The sequence below is a fragment of the Gracilinanus agilis genome, chromosome 3, assembly GCF_016433145.1.
Source record: "Gracilinanus agilis isolate LMUSP501 chromosome 3, AgileGrace, whole genome shotgun sequence".
In the NCBI taxonomy this organism is placed as follows: domain Eukaryota; kingdom Metazoa; phylum Chordata; class Mammalia; order Didelphimorphia; family Didelphidae; genus Gracilinanus; species Gracilinanus agilis.
In genome coordinates, this window is record NC_058132.1 from 360,185,625 (window position 1) to 360,207,809 (window position 22,185).

General features: G+C 34.6%; 1 protein-coding gene across 1 annotated transcript in view; it reads left to right on the forward strand.

Moving 5' to 3' along the window:
* CIP2A (cellular inhibitor of PP2A) overlaps positions 1-22,185 on the forward strand; it is a 56,321-nt gene that overhangs the window by 15,604 nt on the left and 18,532 nt on the right. Inside the window, exons 6-16 of the mRNA XM_044666794.1 lie at positions 3,981-4,103; positions 4,284-4,429; positions 7,193-7,268; positions 7,487-7,705; positions 9,336-9,495; positions 11,019-11,160; positions 13,007-13,106; positions 15,619-15,737; positions 17,535-17,730; positions 18,274-18,348; positions 18,448-18,558. Of these exons, the coding sequence (XP_044522729.1) occupies positions 3,981-4,103; positions 4,284-4,429; positions 7,193-7,268; positions 7,487-7,705; positions 9,336-9,495; positions 11,019-11,160; positions 13,007-13,106; positions 15,619-15,737; positions 17,535-17,730; positions 18,274-18,348; positions 18,448-18,558 (1,467 nt within the window). The remainder of the gene's footprint in view (positions 1-3,980; positions 4,104-4,283; positions 4,430-7,192; positions 7,269-7,486; positions 7,706-9,335; positions 9,496-11,018; positions 11,161-13,006; positions 13,107-15,618; positions 15,738-17,534; positions 17,731-18,273; positions 18,349-18,447; positions 18,559-22,185) is intronic.

Here is a 22,185-nt window from a genome sequence, read left to right on the forward strand (position 1 = left end):
TGAGGAATTTATGTGTGATCCTAAAGGTGATAGGGAAATTCTCAAGATTTTTGACCAGAATGACATAATTGAACTGTTTAGAGAATATTCATTTGGTAGCACAAGCACTTTGGAAAGATAGATTGGAGAGAGGTAAAACTATATCTAGAATGATAGACTGATCAACAGTATAAAAAATTGCAGAAGTCCAGGTGAGTGGATAATTGAGAAGAGGCTATCAGATTTAACAGTTTCAAAAATCATTGGTAACCTTGAAAAAAGTGGTTTGATTCTACTGGGTTGGAAGTCATAGTAATCACTGAGAAGTGAGTTGGAGGTGGAGAAATGGAGATGAGAATTGTAGATAATTTTTTAGTATGACTATGAAAGAGAAGCAAGTTGACTATTTCTTGGGAGATGGCAAGGTCTAGTGTGGATTTTTATTAAAGATTGAGTAGAACTGGATTTGTTTATAAAGCAGCAAGAAAAGAAGTTAGTAATTATGCAGAGATTGTAGATAAGAAAGAGACTAATCTGAGAGGGCTGACTTCCAGAGTGCATTGGAGGAAGTTGGAACTAGGGCAAAAGTAGAGAATTTTGCATTTGACAAGAATACCACCCTTTCCTCAGTGATGAGAGCCAGGAAGAGAGAAGGGAGGAATGATATAAAGAAATTTTGAAGTGTGATATAGTAGACAAAGTGTTGTTTTGGAAGCTCCATTTCATTAAGTTAGAAAGTAAGGGTCTCTGCTGGAAAGAAAGAGTTTGTATAAAGGACTTAAGAAGAGAAGGTTTGGAATAGCTCACTATCATTTTTATGATAGTGTCAATTGTGGAAGAAAAAAAAGGAATGCTGTGTGACATATAGGTCTAGTTGAAATCAGATAACTTAAATTTGTAGTTGACGACATTACTTTTTCCATTAGTGTTCACCAGCAGCTAAGAAGGATCAGAGGATACAGATGATGAGAGTAACTCAGGGATAGGGGAGGAGGGATTGGAATAGATGAATAATGATAAGACAAGCAAAGAATAATAAGACATGGCAGCAAAAGTCCAGAAGGCAAGACAGTCAAAAGTAGAAGACAGTACTAGTTGAACTGATCATGGGTCAGAACTGAAGAGATTAATAAATTCAGGTCAACAGAGTTGATTAATGGAAAGACCAGGCAGTGTATAGTTACTGGATATCTCAGTAAAGGTGAAAAATAATTTGGGGGAGCAGTAAGGTAGAGGAAGACCTGAAAAACATAGGAAGTTATGATCAGAGAGAATTTGGGTCAAGGCTGTGTAGATAGTAGCATAGATTTAAGTGATGGTGCTTTGACCTAGGGTGTATTTATCTCTGTGGTTTGCTGAAGTGAAGATGTAAATCATGAGTTAAGAAAGCTGGTGATGTGGGTATTTGAGGGGATATCAATGCATATATTGAAGGTAGTGTTTTGTACTGGCTAGAGTTGTAATCAAGAACACCACATCAGATACTTAATAGGCTTTGTGATCTGAACAAGTCATATAATTTCTAACAACTTCAGTTGCCTCATCTGAAAAGGAGGTGGCTTTTGGAGAGATCAGATTTCTTAGGTGCATTATTAATATGGTAGCTGAAATTGTTGAACAGGTTGACTAGAAAAAATAGGTCTATAGGAAAAGTTAGTCAACTTCTGAAGTCGACAAGGATGGTAAGAATAGAAAAGAATAATATAATTGGATGATGAAGACTAGAAAGAAAGGGGAAATTAAAACATTTCATGGAATATTTATATGAAGAGATGAATAATGATAGTTGGTAATTCTCTGCTGAAGGGTATGCCTCACAATAGTACAAAAGTTTTCCATCTCCACAAGTATTTGTTTAAGAAATGATAGCTATTTGAATGTGGCCATGTAGGAAAAGCATTAGACATTTGATAACATTTTCCATTTGGCTGGACTGAAAGGAAAACTGTAGCAAACTTTTTTGTCTTTGCTGCTAGAGTTTCATATTTTACCTAGCTGCTCATTTTTATCAGCAAAGTTATCTTGTCTATGGAGGGTTTATAAGTGAAAGTTCTCATGAAGGATTATTTAAGGGCCTTTCCACATATGGTTCTCTAAACTACAGTCCTCTGTATTGGAATTTAGGGAAAAAGAACTTGGCCCTTTTTTAAACAGTTAAGAGATGTGGTGCAAATGGGCCTCAAAGGAGCACAGATACTTTATTAACTTCTGCCTTTATTCATTGGATAAATGTTTATTGAGTACCTGTATCTAACTTATGTTCTTAGTAAGAGTAAAATACACTTTTTTTTAATGAAATTTTTTCCCATGGTTACATGATTCTTCTTGTCTCCCTCCTCTCTATCATCCCCCCTCTTGGAACTGACAAGCAATTTCACCGAATTATACCTATTTTATCATTCAAATCCTATTATCATATTATTCATTTTTGTAATAGAATAATCTTTTAAAAACCAAAACCCCAAATCATATCATAAGCAAGTGTTAAGTCATATGTTTTCTTCTGAATTTCTATTCCTATAGTTCTTTCTCTAAATGTAGATAGCATTCTTTCTCATAGGTCCCTCAGAGTTGTTCTAGATCATTGCATCGATTTTTGTAGCAAAGCCTATTACATTTGAATGACTCACAACATATCAGTTATTGTGTATGATGTTCTGGTTCTGCTTATTTCATTCCACATCAGTTCATGGAGGTCTTTCCAGTTCTTATAGAAATCAAACAGTTCATCATTCCTTATAGCACAATAGTATTCCATTACCACCATATACTACAATTTAGTCAGCCATTCCTCAATTGAAAGATATCCCTTCTTTTTCCAATTTTTTGCCACCACAAAAAATGCAGCTATAAATATTTTTGTACAAATAGAACTTTTCCCATTTATTTATTTTTTTTTTATCTCTTTGGGATACAAACCTAGGAGTGGTATTGCTGGATCAAAGGGCCGGCATTCTTTTAAAGACCTTTGGGCATAATTCCAAATTGCCTTCCAGAATGGTTGGATCAATTTACAACTTCAGTAGCAATGCATTATGTCCCAATTTTGCCACATTCCCTACATCATTTATTATTTTCCTTTACTGTCATATTGGCCACTGTCTTAGATATAAGGTGGTACCTCAGAGTTGTTTTAGTTTGCATTTTTCTAATCAGGAGGGATTTAGAACATTTTTTCATATGATTATTGATAGTTTTGATTTCTTCATCTGAAAACTGCCTATTCATATCCCTTGACCATTTGTCAATTGGGGAATGATTTGATTTTTTTAAAAATTTGACTTAGTTCTTTGTATATTTGAGAAATTGGACCTTTGTCAGCGAATTTTGTTATAAAAATTTTTTCCCAGTTTGTTGCTTCCCTTTTAATTTTGGTTGCATTGGTGATTTTGTTTGTGAAGAAAATTTTAATTTAATATAATCAAAATTATTCATTTTACATCTTGTGATGTTCTCTATCTCTTGCTTGGTCTTAAAATATTTCCTTCTTAGTAGATCTGACAGATATACTATTCCATGTTCACCATAATTTACTTATAATATCTCTCTTTATGTTTAAATCACATGCCTATTTTGAACTTATCTTGGTATAGGGTGTGAGATATTGATCTAATCCTAATTTTTGCCATACTGTTTTCCAATTTACCCAGCAGTTTTTATCAAATAGTGGGTTCTTATCTCAAAAGCTGGGCTCTTTGGATTTATTGAACACAAGATTGCTGAAGTTATTTACTAAAATACACTTTTAAGGGGGCAACTGGGTAGTTCATTGTATTGAGACCCAGGCCTAGCAATGGGAGGTTCTAGGTTCAAATCTGGCCTCAGACACTTCCTAGCTGTGTGACCCTGGGCAAGTCACTTAACCCCCATTGCCTAACCCTTACCACTCTTCTGCCTTGGAACCAATACACAGTATTGACTCCAAGATGGAAGGTAAGGTTTTTTTAAAAAATACACTTTTAAATTATATCTAATTTATGCTAAATATTTTTCTTTTTTAGAGTAATGTAAAGGCATTGTATCGTACTCTCATAAGCTTCTTGGCCCACAGTAGTTTAACTGTGGTTGTGTTTGCACTCTCAATATTATCAAGTCTAACATTAAATGAAGAGGTTGGGGAAAAGGTAAATATTGAGTGAGTTTTTTAAAAAATTATAAACATAATTTATTTTAAATTTTGTTATTTGGTTTTAACAAATCATTACTGCTTTTATTAATTTTTTAAAAAAAATGTTTGAATACCAATATCTGGTTCAGTTTTTGTATGCCTTACATCTCTTCTATTTTATTTCCTTGTTTTTAAGCTATTCCATTCTCGAAACATTCATCAGACTTTTCAATTAATATTTAATATTCTTGTAAATGGTGATGGTACATTGACCAGAAAGTATTCAGTTGATCTTCTTATGGATCTTCTCAAGAACCCTAAAATCGCGGATTGTCTCACCAGGTACATTTATATTCTCTTAGAGCTTTTTTCTATATAGCCATATATTGAGAGCACTTCATTTCTAAAATAATATACTCTTGGCTTATCAATCTCAGTGAAATTGAGACTGAATCACTGAAGACAATAAGCAGGAATGTTTTAACATTTTTCATTACGACTTATGTTTCATATTTCCCTTGAAATACAAAAAGGCATTGTGTGATTCACGTCCTAGATCAGGGGTATCAAACATGTGGCCCACAAAACTCTCAAATGCATCTGAATCAGATTAAAATATAATTTGTAAATATAAAAAAACCCCCAAAAATCCATTAAAACATAGGTAATGTTAATGTGATTTTCTTTCTTTCTTTCTTTTTTTTTTAAAGCCCTTACCTTTCATCTTGGAGTCAATACTCTGTATTGGCTCCAAGGCAGAAGAGTGGTAAGGGCTGGGCAATGGGGGTTAAGTGTCTTGCTCAGGGTCACATAGCTAGGAAGTGTCTGAGGCCAGATTTGAACCTAGGAACTCCCATCTCTAGGCCTGGCTCTCAATTCAGAGCTACACAGCTGTACCCTTAATGTGATTTTCTAAGTCAATATGCACCTGTAAGAATCTTTATTTAGTGGCCTGTTTCTATTTGAGTTTAGCACCATTGCCTTAAATGATCTCTCTCTTCTTTTTAATCTTCTGAAATGCAACCATCTAGAATACCTTTATTCAAAAACTAATTCGAGAACAAAAATTGATTTTGTATATCAAGACAGTATTTTTTATATTAGTGGATAATGTTATTTATTATAACTAAGGTTTACCACTGGCTATATAAGCAACACTTTTAACCTTTCTATACTTTAATTTATGTATCTTAATATCTTAAATTAAATTCCTTTATAATTACTCTAACCAGAAGTGTCAAACTCTGTAAAAGTGAAATTTGGGAAATGCCATCTAAAAGTGTATATATTTCTATGGACAGGGGAAATGTATCAAAACTACATTTCCCGTGATCCAACATGGTCCAACTGGTTTCCGTTTCCGGGTTTTTCGGCGTGGGGAGGCCTATGTCTTGACGCAGGGAAGGGTTTATAATCTCCTGGGTTAGGAGGGCTCGCCCTCTTGGCCAGCAGACTCGGGAGGAGAGAGGTAACAAAATGGAGGCGGCAGTTTTGAATGCTTACAAGCGCGTGGTCTAATTATCTATCAGCATGGCTTTAATTAAAATACTAATTTATATTATTATACCAGCCTTTATCATTTTTAATATTTATAACTCATAAGAGAGAAACAAATGTAATTGGGAAGTGATTATTAACAAGATAAAATTATAACATAGATAATATTAATTTGTGATTTTCTAAGTCAATGCCTGCACTGTTTCTATTTTTTTGATACCACTGGTTTAAATCATTCTCTGTAGTGGAGACTTTTTGATGTGAACTAAGGGATCATTATAAGAATGGGGACTATATTTTAGGCATTTAGACAAAATTGTCCGTTTAGCATTTGGCCAATTGCTATTCTCTATAGTTAAGTAGACTTTTTTATTTTTCCAAGCAGACTAGTGCCCTTCCCATGCTGTTCTTCCATTTTAGCATCATACTTTTTTTCGAACCACTACCTATGATTTATCAGTTTATGTTTTTCTTGATGAGGTAGCAGATGATATACAGTCTGCTTTATTATGAATACCAAAACCCTATTGGTCACCACACCAATGAGAGAATCTTCCTCAGTGTCACATTTATTATGAAGAATACTCTTTTGATGGTAACCTTGGAGGCAAATGTTATGATTTGAATATAGGGGAATTGAAGTACATAATAAATGGTTCACAAAAACATGATTGTTTTGATTTCTAGGATCATAGGATTCAGAGCTGGAAGAGACCTTAAACATAGTGTAATGCAACCTTGTCATTATATAGATAGAGAAACTGAGAACTACAAGATTAAAGTGACTTGCCCAAGGACACAAAAGTGTAGGTACATGACCCAGGATTCTAAACTAGGTTCTGATTCCAAATTAATTGCCTCTCTTCCACTGTGCCATGCTGTTGTATCAAGTAGATTATATAATCTACACATTTTTATACTCTTGATAATAGTTTGATATTTGAAGTTAAAATTCACATTTAAAAAGCACATTCAGGGCAGGTAGGTGGCTCAGTGGATAGAGAGCCAGGCCTGGAGATGGGAGGTCCTAGGTTCTAATCTGTCCCAAGACTCTTCTTAGCTGTGTGACCCTAGGCAAGTCACTTAACCCCCATTGCCTATCCTTTATCAGTCTTTTGCCTTGGAACCAATACACAGTACTGATTTTAAAATAGAAGGTAAGGCTTTTTTAAAAAAATAAGTTTTTTTACTTAAAACAGGCAAACCATAAAGTACCAAATAGATTTTTTCCCTCTTAGTACAAAATAATATTCTTGTCTCAGATCTTCTAGACATTACATTGTTTATGATAAGCAGCAAGCATTCCAATGTGTAAACCTACTTTGCTACTTAACAGTCCCTCTATTTAAGCTGATTCTTTTTTATTTACCTGACTTCATTCTTAAGTTTGTCCCTAGGCAACTCACTTAACCTCAATTACCTAAGTCTTTCTGGTCTTCTACCTTGGAACTGATGTTTAGTGTTGATTCTAAGATAGATTATAAGGGTTATTTATTTTTTTAAAGGTACCTTTACTTCGGGAACAAAACTTTTTGGAAATGTGTGAGCTATTTTGTCATTACAATTTTATAATTATGATTGATGCTATTTATATTGGTTTATACTTAGATATGAGCACTTCAACTCATGCCTTAATCAAGTACTAGGTCTTCTTCATGGGAAAGACCCTGATTCTTCTTCAAAGGTATGTTAAAACTTGATCTTTTGAGATTGTCAATTGCAATTCTTACAAACTACATCAAATAAAACAGGAATCCTTAATTGTTTATAGATTTAGTTTTAAAAGGGCATTTGATGTATTCACAAAAACATGACTAACTTTTAACTTCAGCATTTGATTTCAGGTGTTAATAATTATTCACACTGGAATTTAATAAGATCTCTTATGTTTATACTGCATAGGTTTTAGAATTACTTCTTGCCTTCTGTTCAGTGACACAGCTACGCCACGTCCTTAGTCAGGTGGTATTTGAATCATCTGCTTCTGGTAACACAAGACTGGGAAACCATCCTAAATCTTTAGACCCAACAGTTGCTCTGTTGCGTTGGTCAAGCCAACCCCTGGAAGGATCAGAAAACTGTTCTATTCTAGCACTAGAATTATTCAAGGAGATATTTGAGGTAATGTGATGGCAATTATATTGTAATGTTACTTTTGTTTGTATGGTTTGTTTGTGTGATAATGACCTTTTTCAAAAGAAGTGTCTATCTAGGGAATTTTTAAAAAATGACAGCTAGATTCCCTTTCTTTCATGTAGGTAGAAACATCCATAACTGTTAGTGCTGAAGTACCCCTGCATTAGGTTTTTTAAAACTTGCTTTTAATATGACTTTTTAATAGAAATAGTAGGAGCTTTATCGATTTGATATCACTTTTTTGTAACCAGTATATCTATTAAGTATTACCTACTAACTTTATGATTATTAGCTTGCTTAATCTTATCAACTCTTGGTGATTGCACAGCTGGCATTTCTCATTTTGATGGTTTCTTCTTCCAGCCATTGTCTTCCTGGAGGGCTTCAATTGTAATTTATCTGAGTCTTGGGTAGAAGAGTGCTGTGCATTTGGAGGATAATAGTAATATAACTATTTTGGTTTATTTACATTACTGATCTTTTCTTTTGGTCCTTAATCAGTGTGTTTTAGAAAGTATTTTGAGTGTTGAAAGCTATATGCAATTAGTTGTAAGTTTATTTGCAAAGTATTAGGCCAGACAGCTAACCTCCTTCCATTTCACATTTGGAATTCTTTTCTCCTTCTCATTCCTTTGTGCAGGCTGGCCCCCATGCCCAGAATGCTTTCTGTCTTAAAATTCCCAATTTCTTTAAAAGTTCAGCTTAAACAGTACTTTACAAATGAAGCTTTTGCTGATCCTGCCCTTCCCCAGGTGCTAGTGCCTCTTTTCATCCAAGTTACTGTGTATTTACTTTTCATACATTCTATATTTGCTAATATGTGTACATGTTATTTCCCCTAATAGAATATATTCTCCCTGAAGGATGGGTCTGTTTCATTTTTGTCTTCATATTCCCTGTGCCTATGTGTGAGGCACATAGTAGACACTTAATAAAGGTGTACCAATTAATTAAATCTAAGTCTTAGCTTTATTTTTTTGTGTCATTTTTAATCATATGTAGGAAAGACCTGGGTTCCACTATAACATGTAGACAATGATGACTTTGTGATGGGCAAATAATAGCCTCAGTGCTCTGGGCAGTTCTTTAAGATTATAAATTGTAAAGAAGGTCCTTAACTGCATTGGTCATGTTAGTTCACTCTACCACCAAGAGCTCCCTGTATCAGTGAAATAATATGTACAGCCCATTTCCTTATCCCTTACTAGAGTAAGAAGTTCTGAGTTTTAAATACAATTCTTTTTTTTTAAGCCTTACCTTCTGTCTTAGAATCCATACAAAGTATTGATTCCAAGGTCAGTTCCAAGGTCAAAGAGGGGTAAGGGCTAGGTAATTGAGGTTAAATAACTTGCTCAGGGTCACACAGCTAAGGAAATGTCTGTGGCCAGATTTGAACCCAGCACCTCCCATCTCCAGGCCAAGCTTTCTATCCACTGGGCTACCTTGCTGTCCATTTTAAATAAAATCTTAAGTTTTAGAACAACTGTTATACCAGAACACAAAAACTGAGTAAAGAAAATTATCTAAGTAAAGATAAGTAATATTCAATTAGGAAAGCATTGTGAGTATAACTAACATTTTTATTTTTAATTTGTGGTGTTAATGTAACCTTTAGGATGTCATAGATTCTGCCAACTGTGCTTCTACTGATCGTTTTCTGGTCCTGCTGCTACCCAGCATTCTTGATCAACTTCAGTTTACAGAACAGAATCTTGATGACCAACTAACAAGGAAAAAATGTGAAAGAATGGCTAAGGCCATTGATGTTTTGTTGAATATCCTTTGAAATGATGAAGAGTAAATGTGATATTCATTCACCGAATTTTCCTAGGAAAGTATTAAATTAAATTGAATTTTTTAGTTATCTTTTATCACTGTTGATACTATTGTCTGTTCAGACTTACTGGGTAGGAGTTTTAAAATCCCAGAATGATATATTTTAGTGAGGATGGTCTAGTAAGTTATCCCCTAATTTGCTTTTTTTAACTGAAAAGTAAAAGTAAAATTTTTATGCCAACATATACTTCAGTTGGTGCTTTTAAAAACTGTAGCTGACATTCCCATTAGAATCTTCTTCTCTAGGCTATACTTTTACTTCTGGTTGTTGCCATGAAGTAATTCTTTTCCTCAAGTTTCATAGTAAACAAAACATTTAAGACTTGAGAAAGCAAGAAAACCAGTACTTAAAAGATGGGGTCTTATGTTTAATAAACAATACTTGAGAGTTTGAGTAATTGAATCCATAACTTCTTTGAAGCTGAGCTTACTTGCTTCTTCTTACCAATAGCTTTTCTTTTTCTCCTAGTTGTTTGTGCTTTCTAATCTTCATCAGGTTTTCTTGTGATGGAATTATATCCACTATGCATTTAATTTACATTCTGTCTATTTGCCAGAAAAAAGAGGAGAGAAAAATAGCCATTTAGATAGTGTAGATCGTTTTAGTGAACATACTGGAGTAAGAGAGGGAGATGAGAGCTATGATTTTGCTGTTCCTATAGACAAATCTCAGTTCCTCCAGACCTCTTGTAATGAGGGCATCTTGTCTAATGAATATGATTGTAGAATCCTTCATCATATCCACAGTCTATTTGTTCTGATGAAGCTAATAGAGCTAGTCAAAGAAAGAGCCATAACTGGTGAACTAGAAGATTCCTACTGTGTTTCATTTGTAAACCTACTTTGCTACTTAACAAGTCCCTCTATTTAAGCTGATTTTCTTTTATTTACCTGACTTCATTGAACAACCAGCTTCTTTCCTTAAGTTTGTCTTATTTTCTAGAATATTCTGCTTTTTTGGATTTCTGCTCCTCCTTTTTCTATTTCTTTTTTTTAAACCCTAATATCTTTTATATATATCCTTCTATATTAATTTTATTTGTTACAGGGCTAGGCAATGGGGTTAAGTGACCTGTCCAGGGTCACACAGCTAGGAAGTGTCTGAGGCCAGATTTGAACCTAGGACCTCCTGTCTCTAGGCCTGGCTCTCAATCCACTGAGCCATCCAGCTGCCCCCTCTCCTTTTTCTAAATAGTAGGGACATGGTTTCTTTCTTCCTACTTAAAAAACTCAAGACTATATAGATTAATTACTCATCATGACTCAGAAATGTTACTTAAACACATTAGGAGATACACCAATAAGTTAAACAAAATTAGGCCATTTTGTATCTTAGAGGAGACAAATAGATTTATTAACTACCCTTCTCTTATCTTTAATAGTTTATTAATAAAGCAATATGCTATGATTGAGAGAAATTTTAAAATTCCCTCATTTTTTATTGTTCCTTAACTAAAACTACCTTTGTGTGGAGATGATACATTAAAAATGCATATTGCTAAACTGTTGACTACTCTCAGATGTACAACTCTAATAGAACAACAATTTTCATGTAGCAAGATTGACATTGAATTTGGAACAAAGGTAGCAGATTCTGAACTTTGGTGAGTATATTAAAAGAAATATTTTAAGAATTCATGCATATAAGAAAAAAATTAAGGCTGTTATTCCCAGACATGCTTTGTAATGTTTATTTCACAGAGTGATAGAAAACCTATCTAAAACCTCTCAAATTAAGTTCACTTTTTAGTTTAAAAAGTAAATATTTATCATTTAGCCCTTTGATTTTGGGTGGTAGGGGAACAGAAGTGATAAGAGATTGTGAGAGCAAAACAATGGTAGTTACAAATATCAACTCCTGAAAAAGTTGAGCATCTTTGGCTCCAATGAACTATCAGAAGAAATATATGTTTTACATAAATACAAACAAGTGAAATGAATTTACATTAGTCAAGTAATTTACATTATCAAAAATAATGCTTTCAAGGTCAAAAGAAGTTATGCTTTTAAAAATATCTTTAATTGTTCTTTCCCCAAAATATGAAGGATTCTTATTAAGAATGTAGTTTTGTCTTCTTTTCTCCCTCTTTAAGCATTAATATAGACAAGGTCACTGGAAAAAGTAAAAGTTTATTTTTATTATATTTTTGTGATACTTAAATGTGATTCCAAAATATTAATAAGATTTTTTGAGATTATATATAACATGAATGCTGAAATTCAGAAAAGCTGGCAAGGGAGATTTTGGCCTCTAGAGGGCTCTTACTAACACCTTTACTATATAATCTTTGGCTCTTTGGTAGAGAGATGTGTAAAAATTTGAGAGTCTTTGGGAGATTTTTTGTTCCTCCCTCTGGAGCCTCTTCTAATATTTTCCCAATGCTAAAAAAAAAGGGGAATTTTATCGCAGGGAACACCATCACTAATAAGAATTCCATATTACTATTAGGAGACACTTTTCCTGCATCATGATAGCAAGAAATAAACTTTTGCTTAAGTGGAAATTTGTTATTAAAATAAAAAATAAGATAAGAAAATTGGTGATATTTGGAATTTTCTTCCAGACATTTCTATGTGGAAATTTGTTATTAAAATAAAAAATAAGATAAAAAAAGAAATTGGTGACATTTGGAATTTTCTTTCAGACATTTCTATACCCATTTGACAGTAAGATTTTCTTTTTTTTTAAACTTACCTTCTGTTTTAGAATTGATAATAAATATCAGTTTCAAGGCAGTTGGAATTAAGTGACTTGCCCAGAGTCATACAGCTAGGAAGTATTTGAGGCCAAATTTGAACCCAGAACTGGCTTTTCATTTCCTTAGTGGCCCAGATGCCCCCAGGAATACATTCTTAACATATATCTGACAAAGTCATAGTAGCCCCCAGGAATACATTCTTAACATATATCTGACGAAGTCATAGTAGCCCAATTCAAAAATTTTCTACAGGTTATTTTAAAGGATAAACTCCGCTTGGGCTGATATTATCATTTTTTGGTACCTTCTTTCATGAATAGTACAAAGCCTAAATCAAAGTAGAAGCCTAGTTAAATGACTTCATGCTGATTACCATAACTAACCATTTCTGTCCTGTTGATATATTCTAAAGAAAGAAGCCAATAATTCAATGAGGCATATTGACAATACTCCTAGCATTGGTATAGAAAGTTATGTTATATAAAGTTATTTATTAATTCATGAGTATAGTTATGATAAAGAGTCAGGAGAAAAAAGACCTTTAAAGATACTTCTATTACTATTTGAACTGTGATTGTAAGGATTTGATTTATATAGCATTATCATTTAATACCTTCTATTAGCAACAACTCTCATCTTTTCCATGGTTTAAAAGGAAGTAAATATGATTTATTAGGTTCTTCAGAAATATTTTGAGAAAATAAGCTTATATGCCTTATTCTAATTTATATATACTTTACCATTTTTGAAGCAAACTTGCTGCAGATGTCATTTTGAAAACACTTGAACTTATGAGTAAACTTAAACAGATGATTCCTGGCATGGAAGTCACTTTCTACAAAGTGCTTCAGGTAGGTTTTATTTTTTATGTTCTAATAGAAGTGTTTAATCATAATTGAATATGTACTCCAAAGTTTTTCCAGTTCTTTTTTTATAAACTTATGTCTAGGTGTGAACTGTTGAGGGCTTGTAATAGGGTAGGAACAGTCTTAGAGATAAAGGTGCATATATGAGACATGTTATGAAAATTAAAATGACAAGTAGGAAACAGATTGAGTGTAGGAGGGGGAGATAAGAGAGTGGAGAGTCAAAGAAGACACCTAGGTTTTAAATCTGAGTAACTGGGAGAATGGTTGTACTCTTCACAAGAGTAAGGAAGTTATGAGAGAGAAAAATATTTTTGGGGAAAGAATGATTTTTTTTTTTTTTGACTATGAGTCATCCAGTTTGAGATGATTGCTAGGCTATTGGAAATGTAAGTTTAAAGGTCAGGAGAGAGGTTAGAACTAGTTAAATAAAGCTAAGGCTCTTCTCAGATTAAAGTATGATAGTTGAATCCATAGGAATGGATGAGATAGTATAGTATATATTAAATAGTATGGAAAGAAAAGAGAAGCCGCCAGACAGAGGCCTGTGAGACCTGTGTGATTAATAAGCACGAGTTGGATGAAAGTCCATCAAAGAAGGCTGAAAAGGAATGATTAGTCACTAAACATGTAGTAAGTATCTGCCATATGTTAGGCACTATGCTCTGTTCTAGGGATATAAGAAGGACAAAAGACAATTCCTTCCTTTGAGTTCACAGTCAAATGGTCAGACAGATATGAAGAAAGCAGTGCCATGGAATTCTAAAGAGAAAAAAGTGTTAAGAAGAAGACAGTGACCTAAATTGATAAAGGCAACAGAGAGGTCAAGAAGAATGAAGATTGAGAAAAGTCCTTTAAATTTGATGATTAAGAAATCATTGGGAATTTTGGGAGAGAGCAGTTTCAGTTGAATGATGAGATCTGACATCAGACTGAAGAAAGTTAAAGGATTAAGAAAAAGGAAGCAAGAGGCATTGATTGTAGATAGATTTTTCAAGAAGTTTTACCAGAAAATGGAGAAGAAATATAGGAAAATAGCTAGTAGGTATGGATGGATCAAGCGAAGGTTTTTTTGAGAATAGGGGAAGCATGAGCATGTTTGTAGATAGTAGGAAAGGATCCCAGTAATAAGGAGAAATTGAAATTAGTGAGAAAATAGAGATGATAAAGTAGTTAATCTGTTGGAAAAGATAAGATGGGATGAAGACAGAGAAAGTATCAGAAGGCATATTCGTGATATGAGATGAGAAGAAGAAATGAGGGAGCTCTCAGCAAACAGCCTCAGTTTTTTCAGTGAAGTATGAGTCATGGTTCTCAGCAGAGAAAGTGCATGGGGTGAGGGAGAGAACAATGAGGGATTTGGGGAGAGAGAAAAAGATCTGGAAAAGCAACTGTTTTGAGTAGAATAGTTTTATTTATGGAGGGCCCAGTTGAGATCATGTATCATAAATTTGTAGTGGACTCAGTCAGCAAAGTTTTATGATTTTGTTGAAAATAAAGGCAGTAGGTGGTGGTAGTGGTCCAGGACTGAGACTTGGGAGGGCAAGATCTTCAGTAGGACAAGGGGACAAAGGATTTGAGAGGAGTGAACAGTAAAGAGTTGAATTGGTTCACCAAAGGTTCAAGATGGGGAAAAAAGGAATATATAACTATAAGAAGTAATGACCTGGAAAAGAGGTGAAAGGTGGAAGGATTAGAAGTTAAAGCTAGGGTTCCGGGTTAAGATGGCGGCAGAGTAAGAAGCAGCTCTTAACCTCTCCTGACCGAAACACACAAAACTCCTCAAGGGGACATAAAAACAAGTCCAGACGAATGGAGGAACCCCACAACAGGGCACAGTGTGGAAGGTACATGGAATCGAGGCATTTCCATGCTATAAAGGGGTAAAACAGCTCTCACTAAATCGCGGGCTGAGCAACCACCCCACCCCCAACCCCTCCACACACAACATCTATAGCTCTGAAGCCAGCTAAAAAGAAGTTAAAGCTAGGACAAAGAATAGGTTTGGGGATTGTGTGGGGCAGAGAGGTGGAAAAACAACTTATTGTGATCAGATAAAGGAATTTCAGTTCATGAACACGAAAACTGCATTTGTGGAGGTTAGTAAGATCAAGGGTATCACTATCTCTGTATGTAGCCAAAGTGGGAGTGAAAGTCATAGGAAATGAGCAAAGTTGAGGAACCAAGAGGTTAGAGTATGTATCAGTATGATATGTTGGAACCCCTTAGTATGAGTGTCTTTAAAAGAATAATATAGAACCTGAAAATCAGAATTTTAAAAATAATTTGGGGCTCTCCTCTAAAATCTTATCATTGTCATTTAATAGCCTTTCTATCAATAAGTTCTCTCTTTCTCTCTCTCTCTCCCCCTCTCTCCCTTCTCTGTCTCTCTTCCCTTCTTCCTTTTAATCCCCCCCCTTCCCTCTCTCTTTCTTCTCCTCCCTTCCTCCCTCCCAGTTAACTTGATTTTTTTCTGTTTGCGTTTTTCTTTGTTTAGGATCAGCGTTTGGTTACTCCTTTAGCTTTTGCCTTAACATCAGAGAACAGGGAACAAGTACAGTGTGGACTTGGACTATTGCTGGAAGCTGCACCATTACCTGACTTTCCTGCCATAGTGTAAATGACTTATGCTTTATTTGTATTACTAACTAAAATTCTATAACAACAACCTGAATCTCTTATATACAAACTTTTGGCATATAATAAAAAAAATTATGTAAACATATAAAGGAAATATTGTAAAACTTCATTAATCTAGAAAAATAAAGGGGAAGGCTAATTAATTTATAAATATCTAGAGAGAAATATTGTTTTTATAATTTTTAAGGCATAAAATAATTAGTGCTTAAGTAAAAGCCCTGATGTGTCTGTCCTTTTTTTTTTTTTTTTTAACCCTTGCCTTCCATTTCAGAGTCTATATTGTGTAATTGTTCTCAACAGAAGAGTGATATAGACTAGGAAATGGGAGTTTAGTGACTTGCCCAGGGTTATGCAAGTAGGAGGTGTCTGAGGCCAGATCTGAACCCAGGACCTCATCTCTAGGTCTTGATCTCAATCCACTGAGCCACCTAGCTGCCCCTTGCATTTGTTTTTTTTTTTTTTTTTTAATTTTTTTTTAAATTTTAAACCCTTAACTTCTGTGTATTGACTTATAGGTGGAAGAGTGGTAAGGGTAGGCAATGAGGGTCAAGTGACTTGCCCAGGGTCACACAGCTGGGAAGTGTCTGAGGCCAGATTTGAACCTAGGACCTTCCATCTCTAGGCCTGGCTCTCAATCCACTGAGCTACCCAGCTGCCCCCCTTGCATTTGTTTTAACGGAAAGAGAATAATAGAGTGAACTTGCTTATGTACAAGCACATATAAGTAGAATGATACAAAAAGTGACTTTTGAAACCAGTTTACTTTCTTAAGCAGATACAATTCATTCTAAACTTTTAACATTATTAATTTGCTTTGGTTAGTAAAGCTTTTGCTAGCACAAAAGCCAACTTTAAATCACCCAGTAGCAAAGTAGCTCATATTCTGAATTAGCAAAGTTCTAATTGACGCATATTCTTATAACAACATTGATAATGATTCTGGGTGATATGTATATGAGAGAAAGCATAATATATTGAATAAAGAATTGGCCTCTGAGCCAGGAAAACCTAGGTTCAAATTCCAAATTTTAAATATATTTGCTTTGTCACCATAGACAAACCTCTTTTAGGTACCAATTCTATAAGATTATAAGTTGCAAAGAACATTATTATTTGCATTGATAGAGTGAGTTTACTCATTTAGGACTTCTCTATACTAATGAAATTACAAGTCTAATCTCTTCCTTTTTCCTACTATAGATACAAATATGGACATATCACTCATGACTTATTATGGTATAATAGTTTAAGATAAATCTCTTGAGAGTTTCTTGGATGTTCCAGTCATAATCATGCAAATTTGAGCTAATTTAATATTGAAATAATATAGTAACATTTCTGTAATAAATGCAGAAAAGAACTCATAGCATGAATTAAGTGATTCTTCAAAGTCTGTAGAGAAGTATGACCAAAATGGGGGCAAAAGAAACAAACAGGAAGCCAGTATGATTCTACAGCTACAAGGAAGGATTAAGCCTCAGAGGAATTGCCTCCTTACTTCTGCATAGTACTGGTCAACTTATGGTACCTATAAACTTAGATTTGTAAGTTGAGTTATTATAATAAATTGTAGGTTGTCAACATAGGAAAATATAGTGAATGGGAAGGAGTTATGTTCTAGATTTGTTTTCTGAAACAATCATCACAGAAAATATTTGCATACTTGTACTATACAAAAAAATCAGATCTAGACTACTACATAATCCTGTACATATGTGATTAGATTATCTTGCTTTTTGACTTGCTTTTTACATTTATTTGTTTTCCATTTAGCCTTGGTGAAAGTATTGCTGCAAACAATGCATATAGACACCAGGAAGCAGAGCATATGCCCAAAAGAATTCATTTACAGTCAGTGACTCCATCTCTTTCAACATCTCTAAAGAGCTCAACTTCTCACCTTTCAAATGATAGCTTCCCTTGTTTAAATATTCAGGAGCTAATACAGAAACTTCAGACTGGAATGGAGGTGAATGATACTTGGCTAATTTTCATGTGATTCTATTTTAGAGTGACTTCATATGGAAATCTCTGATATCAGAGTTTATTTATTTTAAACCTTTACTTTCTGTCTTTGAATCAGTACTGTATATTGGTTCCTGGGAAGAAGAGTGATAAGGGGTGTGTGTGTGGGGGTGTGGGGTGGGGGGGGGGTGGAGAGGGTTTAAGTGACTTCCCAGGGTCACTATCTAGGAAGTATTTGAGGTCTGATTTCAACCTGAGACCTCTCATCTCCAGACCTGGCTCTCAATCCATCAAGTCACCTACCTTCCCCTATAATTTATTCTTAAAAAGCTGTACAAGAATAAAAATCTATATTAGATATATGTTAAAAACAGAAAAAAAACCTCTTACAATCATTGATTTCATATAAAAGTAGTCTCTTATAGTAGCCAGAATTATAGTGATCCCTGCTTAAAAGAAACTGGTTGACTTGTTATATGTTATTTTATGCTAGTTACAGCTATGGTCAACTTATTTAATTTTCCCACCTATGTTAATTCTTATATAGATGAAGGATCAGATGTCTGATGTGAGAATATCGGACATAATGGATGTCTATGAAATGAAATTGTCTACATTAGCAGTAAGTAATTGCCATGTTTTATCTTGGATAAGTAAGGATATCATTTTAGTTTTCATTGATATTCTTCTTCACTATTCATACTTGTTCTTGCCTTTATAGTCCAAAGAAAGTAGGTTACAGGATCTTTTGGAAGCCAAAGCATTAGCCCTTGCACAGGCTGATAGACTGATTGCTCAGTACCGTTGTCAGAGAACCCAGGCTGAATCAGAGGTGAGTACATTTTATAGATGTCAATCTGATGTTGGTATGAGGAAAATAAGATAAAAAAGAAAATTTTTCTTTTTAAGAATATGACAGATGTTTATGTACATGAAATATTTGAATAAATTATGGAAGTCATAGAATGATCAAATTAGGTAAAAATGATATTTATGTAATTTGGAGTCATTCCTTTTGAAGCATAAATGCATTTACTGATTTTAAAAGATCTATTAATGACAAGTAATTCTGTTTTAATAAATCCCATTTTTAAATAGAGTTCTATTTAGGAAAGCTATTTTGATATACCATGGATTGGCCTAAAGTTAACTGTACATTACTTTTCAAGTTTTGGTGAATTCTTTTAAAACAAAAAGTATTGTGGAAAGATTTATTTACAGTGCCCTGTCAACATAGCAATCAATTGCTTAATGAAAATAATATTGTTTTGATTCAGTATTTATACTTTCATCTGTAGTTATTTGTGTGCAGGCAAGGGGAGATGGAAGCTGTTACCAAGGGCAGGGTCTAAGAGAGGATTTCTTTGTATTCCCAGAGCTTTGTACTTGATTGACATTTTGTTGTGGTGGGTTTTTAATGTGTCTGACTCTTTGTGATTCCATTTAGGATTTATTGGCAAAGATATTAGAGTGATTTGTCATTTCCTTCTCTAGATCATTTTATAGAAGAGGAAACTGAGGTAGAGTTGAGTCACAGGGTCACATAGCTAGTAAGTGCCACAGGCCATATTTGAACTCAGTTCTTCCTGATTCCAGGTTTAGTGCTCTATCCACTCTTCCACCTAGCTCTCCTGCTTGACACTTAGCAAATCTTTAAATTGAATTGAAATAATAAAATGGAGTGAGATCTAAAATAATCATTAAGTATTTATCCCATGCTACCTAGGTCTTGTGCTAGGTGTCAAGATAGTGTAGTGCAGTGATGGGCAAACTATGGTCCGTGGGCCAAATGGGGCCCCTAAAATGTTCTGTCTGGCTGTGGGACATTATTCCTAATCTGATGAATACAATGAGTAGGATACAATATAGTGAAACTTCAAAAGAATTGCCTTAGAAACAGACTGACAGATGAGAATTTCCTTTCATTTGGTCCCCTCTTTAAAATGTTTGCCCATCACTGGTAGTGGATGAAATGAGCTAGGATTGAAGTTAGTAAAACCCTATGATGAAATAAGGTATAAGTATTAGTGGTTCTCTGATCTTATCAGTGAGTATTCCTATTATAAATTTATCCCTTTTTTTTAGTTATACACCATTGTTAACATCATTTAGAGCTCCTAGTTTTATTTATTTCTTAAATTTTTTTTTTTATGTTCAGTGTTATCAATCTGAGCTTTGATTTTCAGCATTTCCAGTTCGGTATTTAATTAGGGATTTTTAATTTTTTCTCTTTCTAGTTTTTTTTTAGTTGCATGCCCAATTAATTGCCTGTTCTTTCTCCATTTTATTGATATAAGTAAAAATTTCTCCCAAGTATTGCTTTGGCTGCATCCCACAAATTTTGGTAGATTGTCTCATTGTTGTCATTCTCTAATGAAACTATTGATTATGTGTATAATTTTTTTGACCCCTCATTGTTTAGGATTAGATCATTCAGTTTCTAATTCATTTTAAATTTATGTTTCTTAGCCCTTTTGAATATAATTTTTATTGCATTTTGGTCTGAAAATGATGCATTTGATATTTTTGCCCTTCTGCATTTGGTTGTGAGGTTTTCATGCTGTAATTCATGGCCAATTTTTGTGAAGGTACCATGTATAGCTGAGAAAAATGTATATACTCCTTTTTATTCCCATTCAGTTTTTGCTAGAGATCTATCATATCTAACTTCCAAAAATCTATTCATAGCTGTAACTTTTTATTTTATTGTTAGATTTATTAATTCTTAGAGGGGAAAGTCAAGGCCCCCAACTTATATCTATTTTTCTTCTATAACTTATTTAACAACTTCTTTAAGAATTTGTATGCTATACCATTTGGTGCATATGCTTAATATTGATACTCTTTCATTGTTTATGGTACCTTTTAGCAAAATGAAGTTTCCTCGATTATCTTTTTAATTAGGTAAGCTTTTGCTTCTATTTTTTTTAAACCTTTAACTTCTGTGTATTGGTTCATAGGTGGAAGAGTGGTAAGGGTGGGCAATGGGGGTTAAGTGGCTTGCCTAGGGTCACAGAGCTGGGAAGTGTCTGAGGCCGGCTTTGAACCTAGGACCTCCCGTCTCTAGGGCTGACTCTCAATCCACTGAGCTACCCAGATGCTCCGTTTTGCTTCTATTTTGTCTAAGATAATGATTACTACTGTAAGGGGCAAAAAGGGGTTTTGGTTAGGTGGATATTAAAAGGTTTGGTCTCCAAGGAATTGAATAACTATCAATCCCCAATTAAAGAATATCTTCAAGTCAAAATGATTTTTTTTTAAACCCTTACCTTCTGTCTTGGAGTCAATACTGTGTATTGGCTCCAAGGCAGAAGAGTGGTAAGGGTAGGCAATGGGGGTCAAATGACTTGCTCAGGGTCACACAGCTGGGAAGTGTCTGAGGCCAGATTTGAACTGGAAGTCCTAAGACTTCCCATCTCTAGGGCTGACTCTCAATCCACTGAGCTACCCAGCTGTCCCCTCAAAATGATTTTTTTTAAACATTTATTAATAATCATTTTTAACATGGTTACATGATTCATGCTCCTCCTTTCCCCTTCAACCCCGCACCCCACCTACCCATGGCCGATGCGCATTTCCACTGGTTTTGTCATGTGTCCTTGATCAAGACCTATTTCCAAATTGTTGGTGGTTGCATTGGTGTGGTAGTTTCGAGTCCACATCCCCAATCATGTCCACCCCGACCCATGCGTTCAAGCAGTTGCTTTTCTTATATGTTTCCTCTCCTGCAGTTCTTCCTCTGAATGTAGGTAGCGTTCTATACCATAAATCCCTCAGAATTGTCCTGGGTCATTGTATTGTTGCTGGAACAGAAGCTCATTACTTTCGATTTTACCACAGTATGTCAGTCTCTGTGTACAATGTTCTTCTGGCTCTGCTCCTTTCGCTCTGCATCAGTTCCCAGAGGTCTCTCCAGTTCGCCTGGAACTCCTCAAGTTTATTATTCCTTTTAGCACAATAGTATTCCATCACCCGCATATACCACAGTTTGTTCAGCCATTCCCCAATTGAAGGACATCCCCTCCTTTTCCAATTTGTTGCCATCACAAAAAGCACAGCTATGAATATTTTCGTACGAGTCTGTTTATCTATGATCTCTTTGGGGTACAAACCCAGTAATGGTATGGCTGGATCAAAGGGCAGGCATTCTTTTATAGCCCTTTGAGCATGATTCCAAATTGCCAGCCAGAATGGCTGGATCAGTTCACAACTCCACCAGCAATGCATTAATGTCCCAATTTTGCCACATCCCCTCCAACATTCATTACTCTCCCCTTCTTTCATTTTAGCCAATCTGCTAGGTGTGAGGTGATACCTCAGAGTTGTTTTGATTTGCATTTCTCTAATTATTAGAGATTTGGAACACTTTCTCATGTGCTTATTGATACTTTTGATTTCTTTACCTGAAAATTGCCTATTCATGTCTCTTGCCCATTTATCAATTGGGGAATGGCTTGAT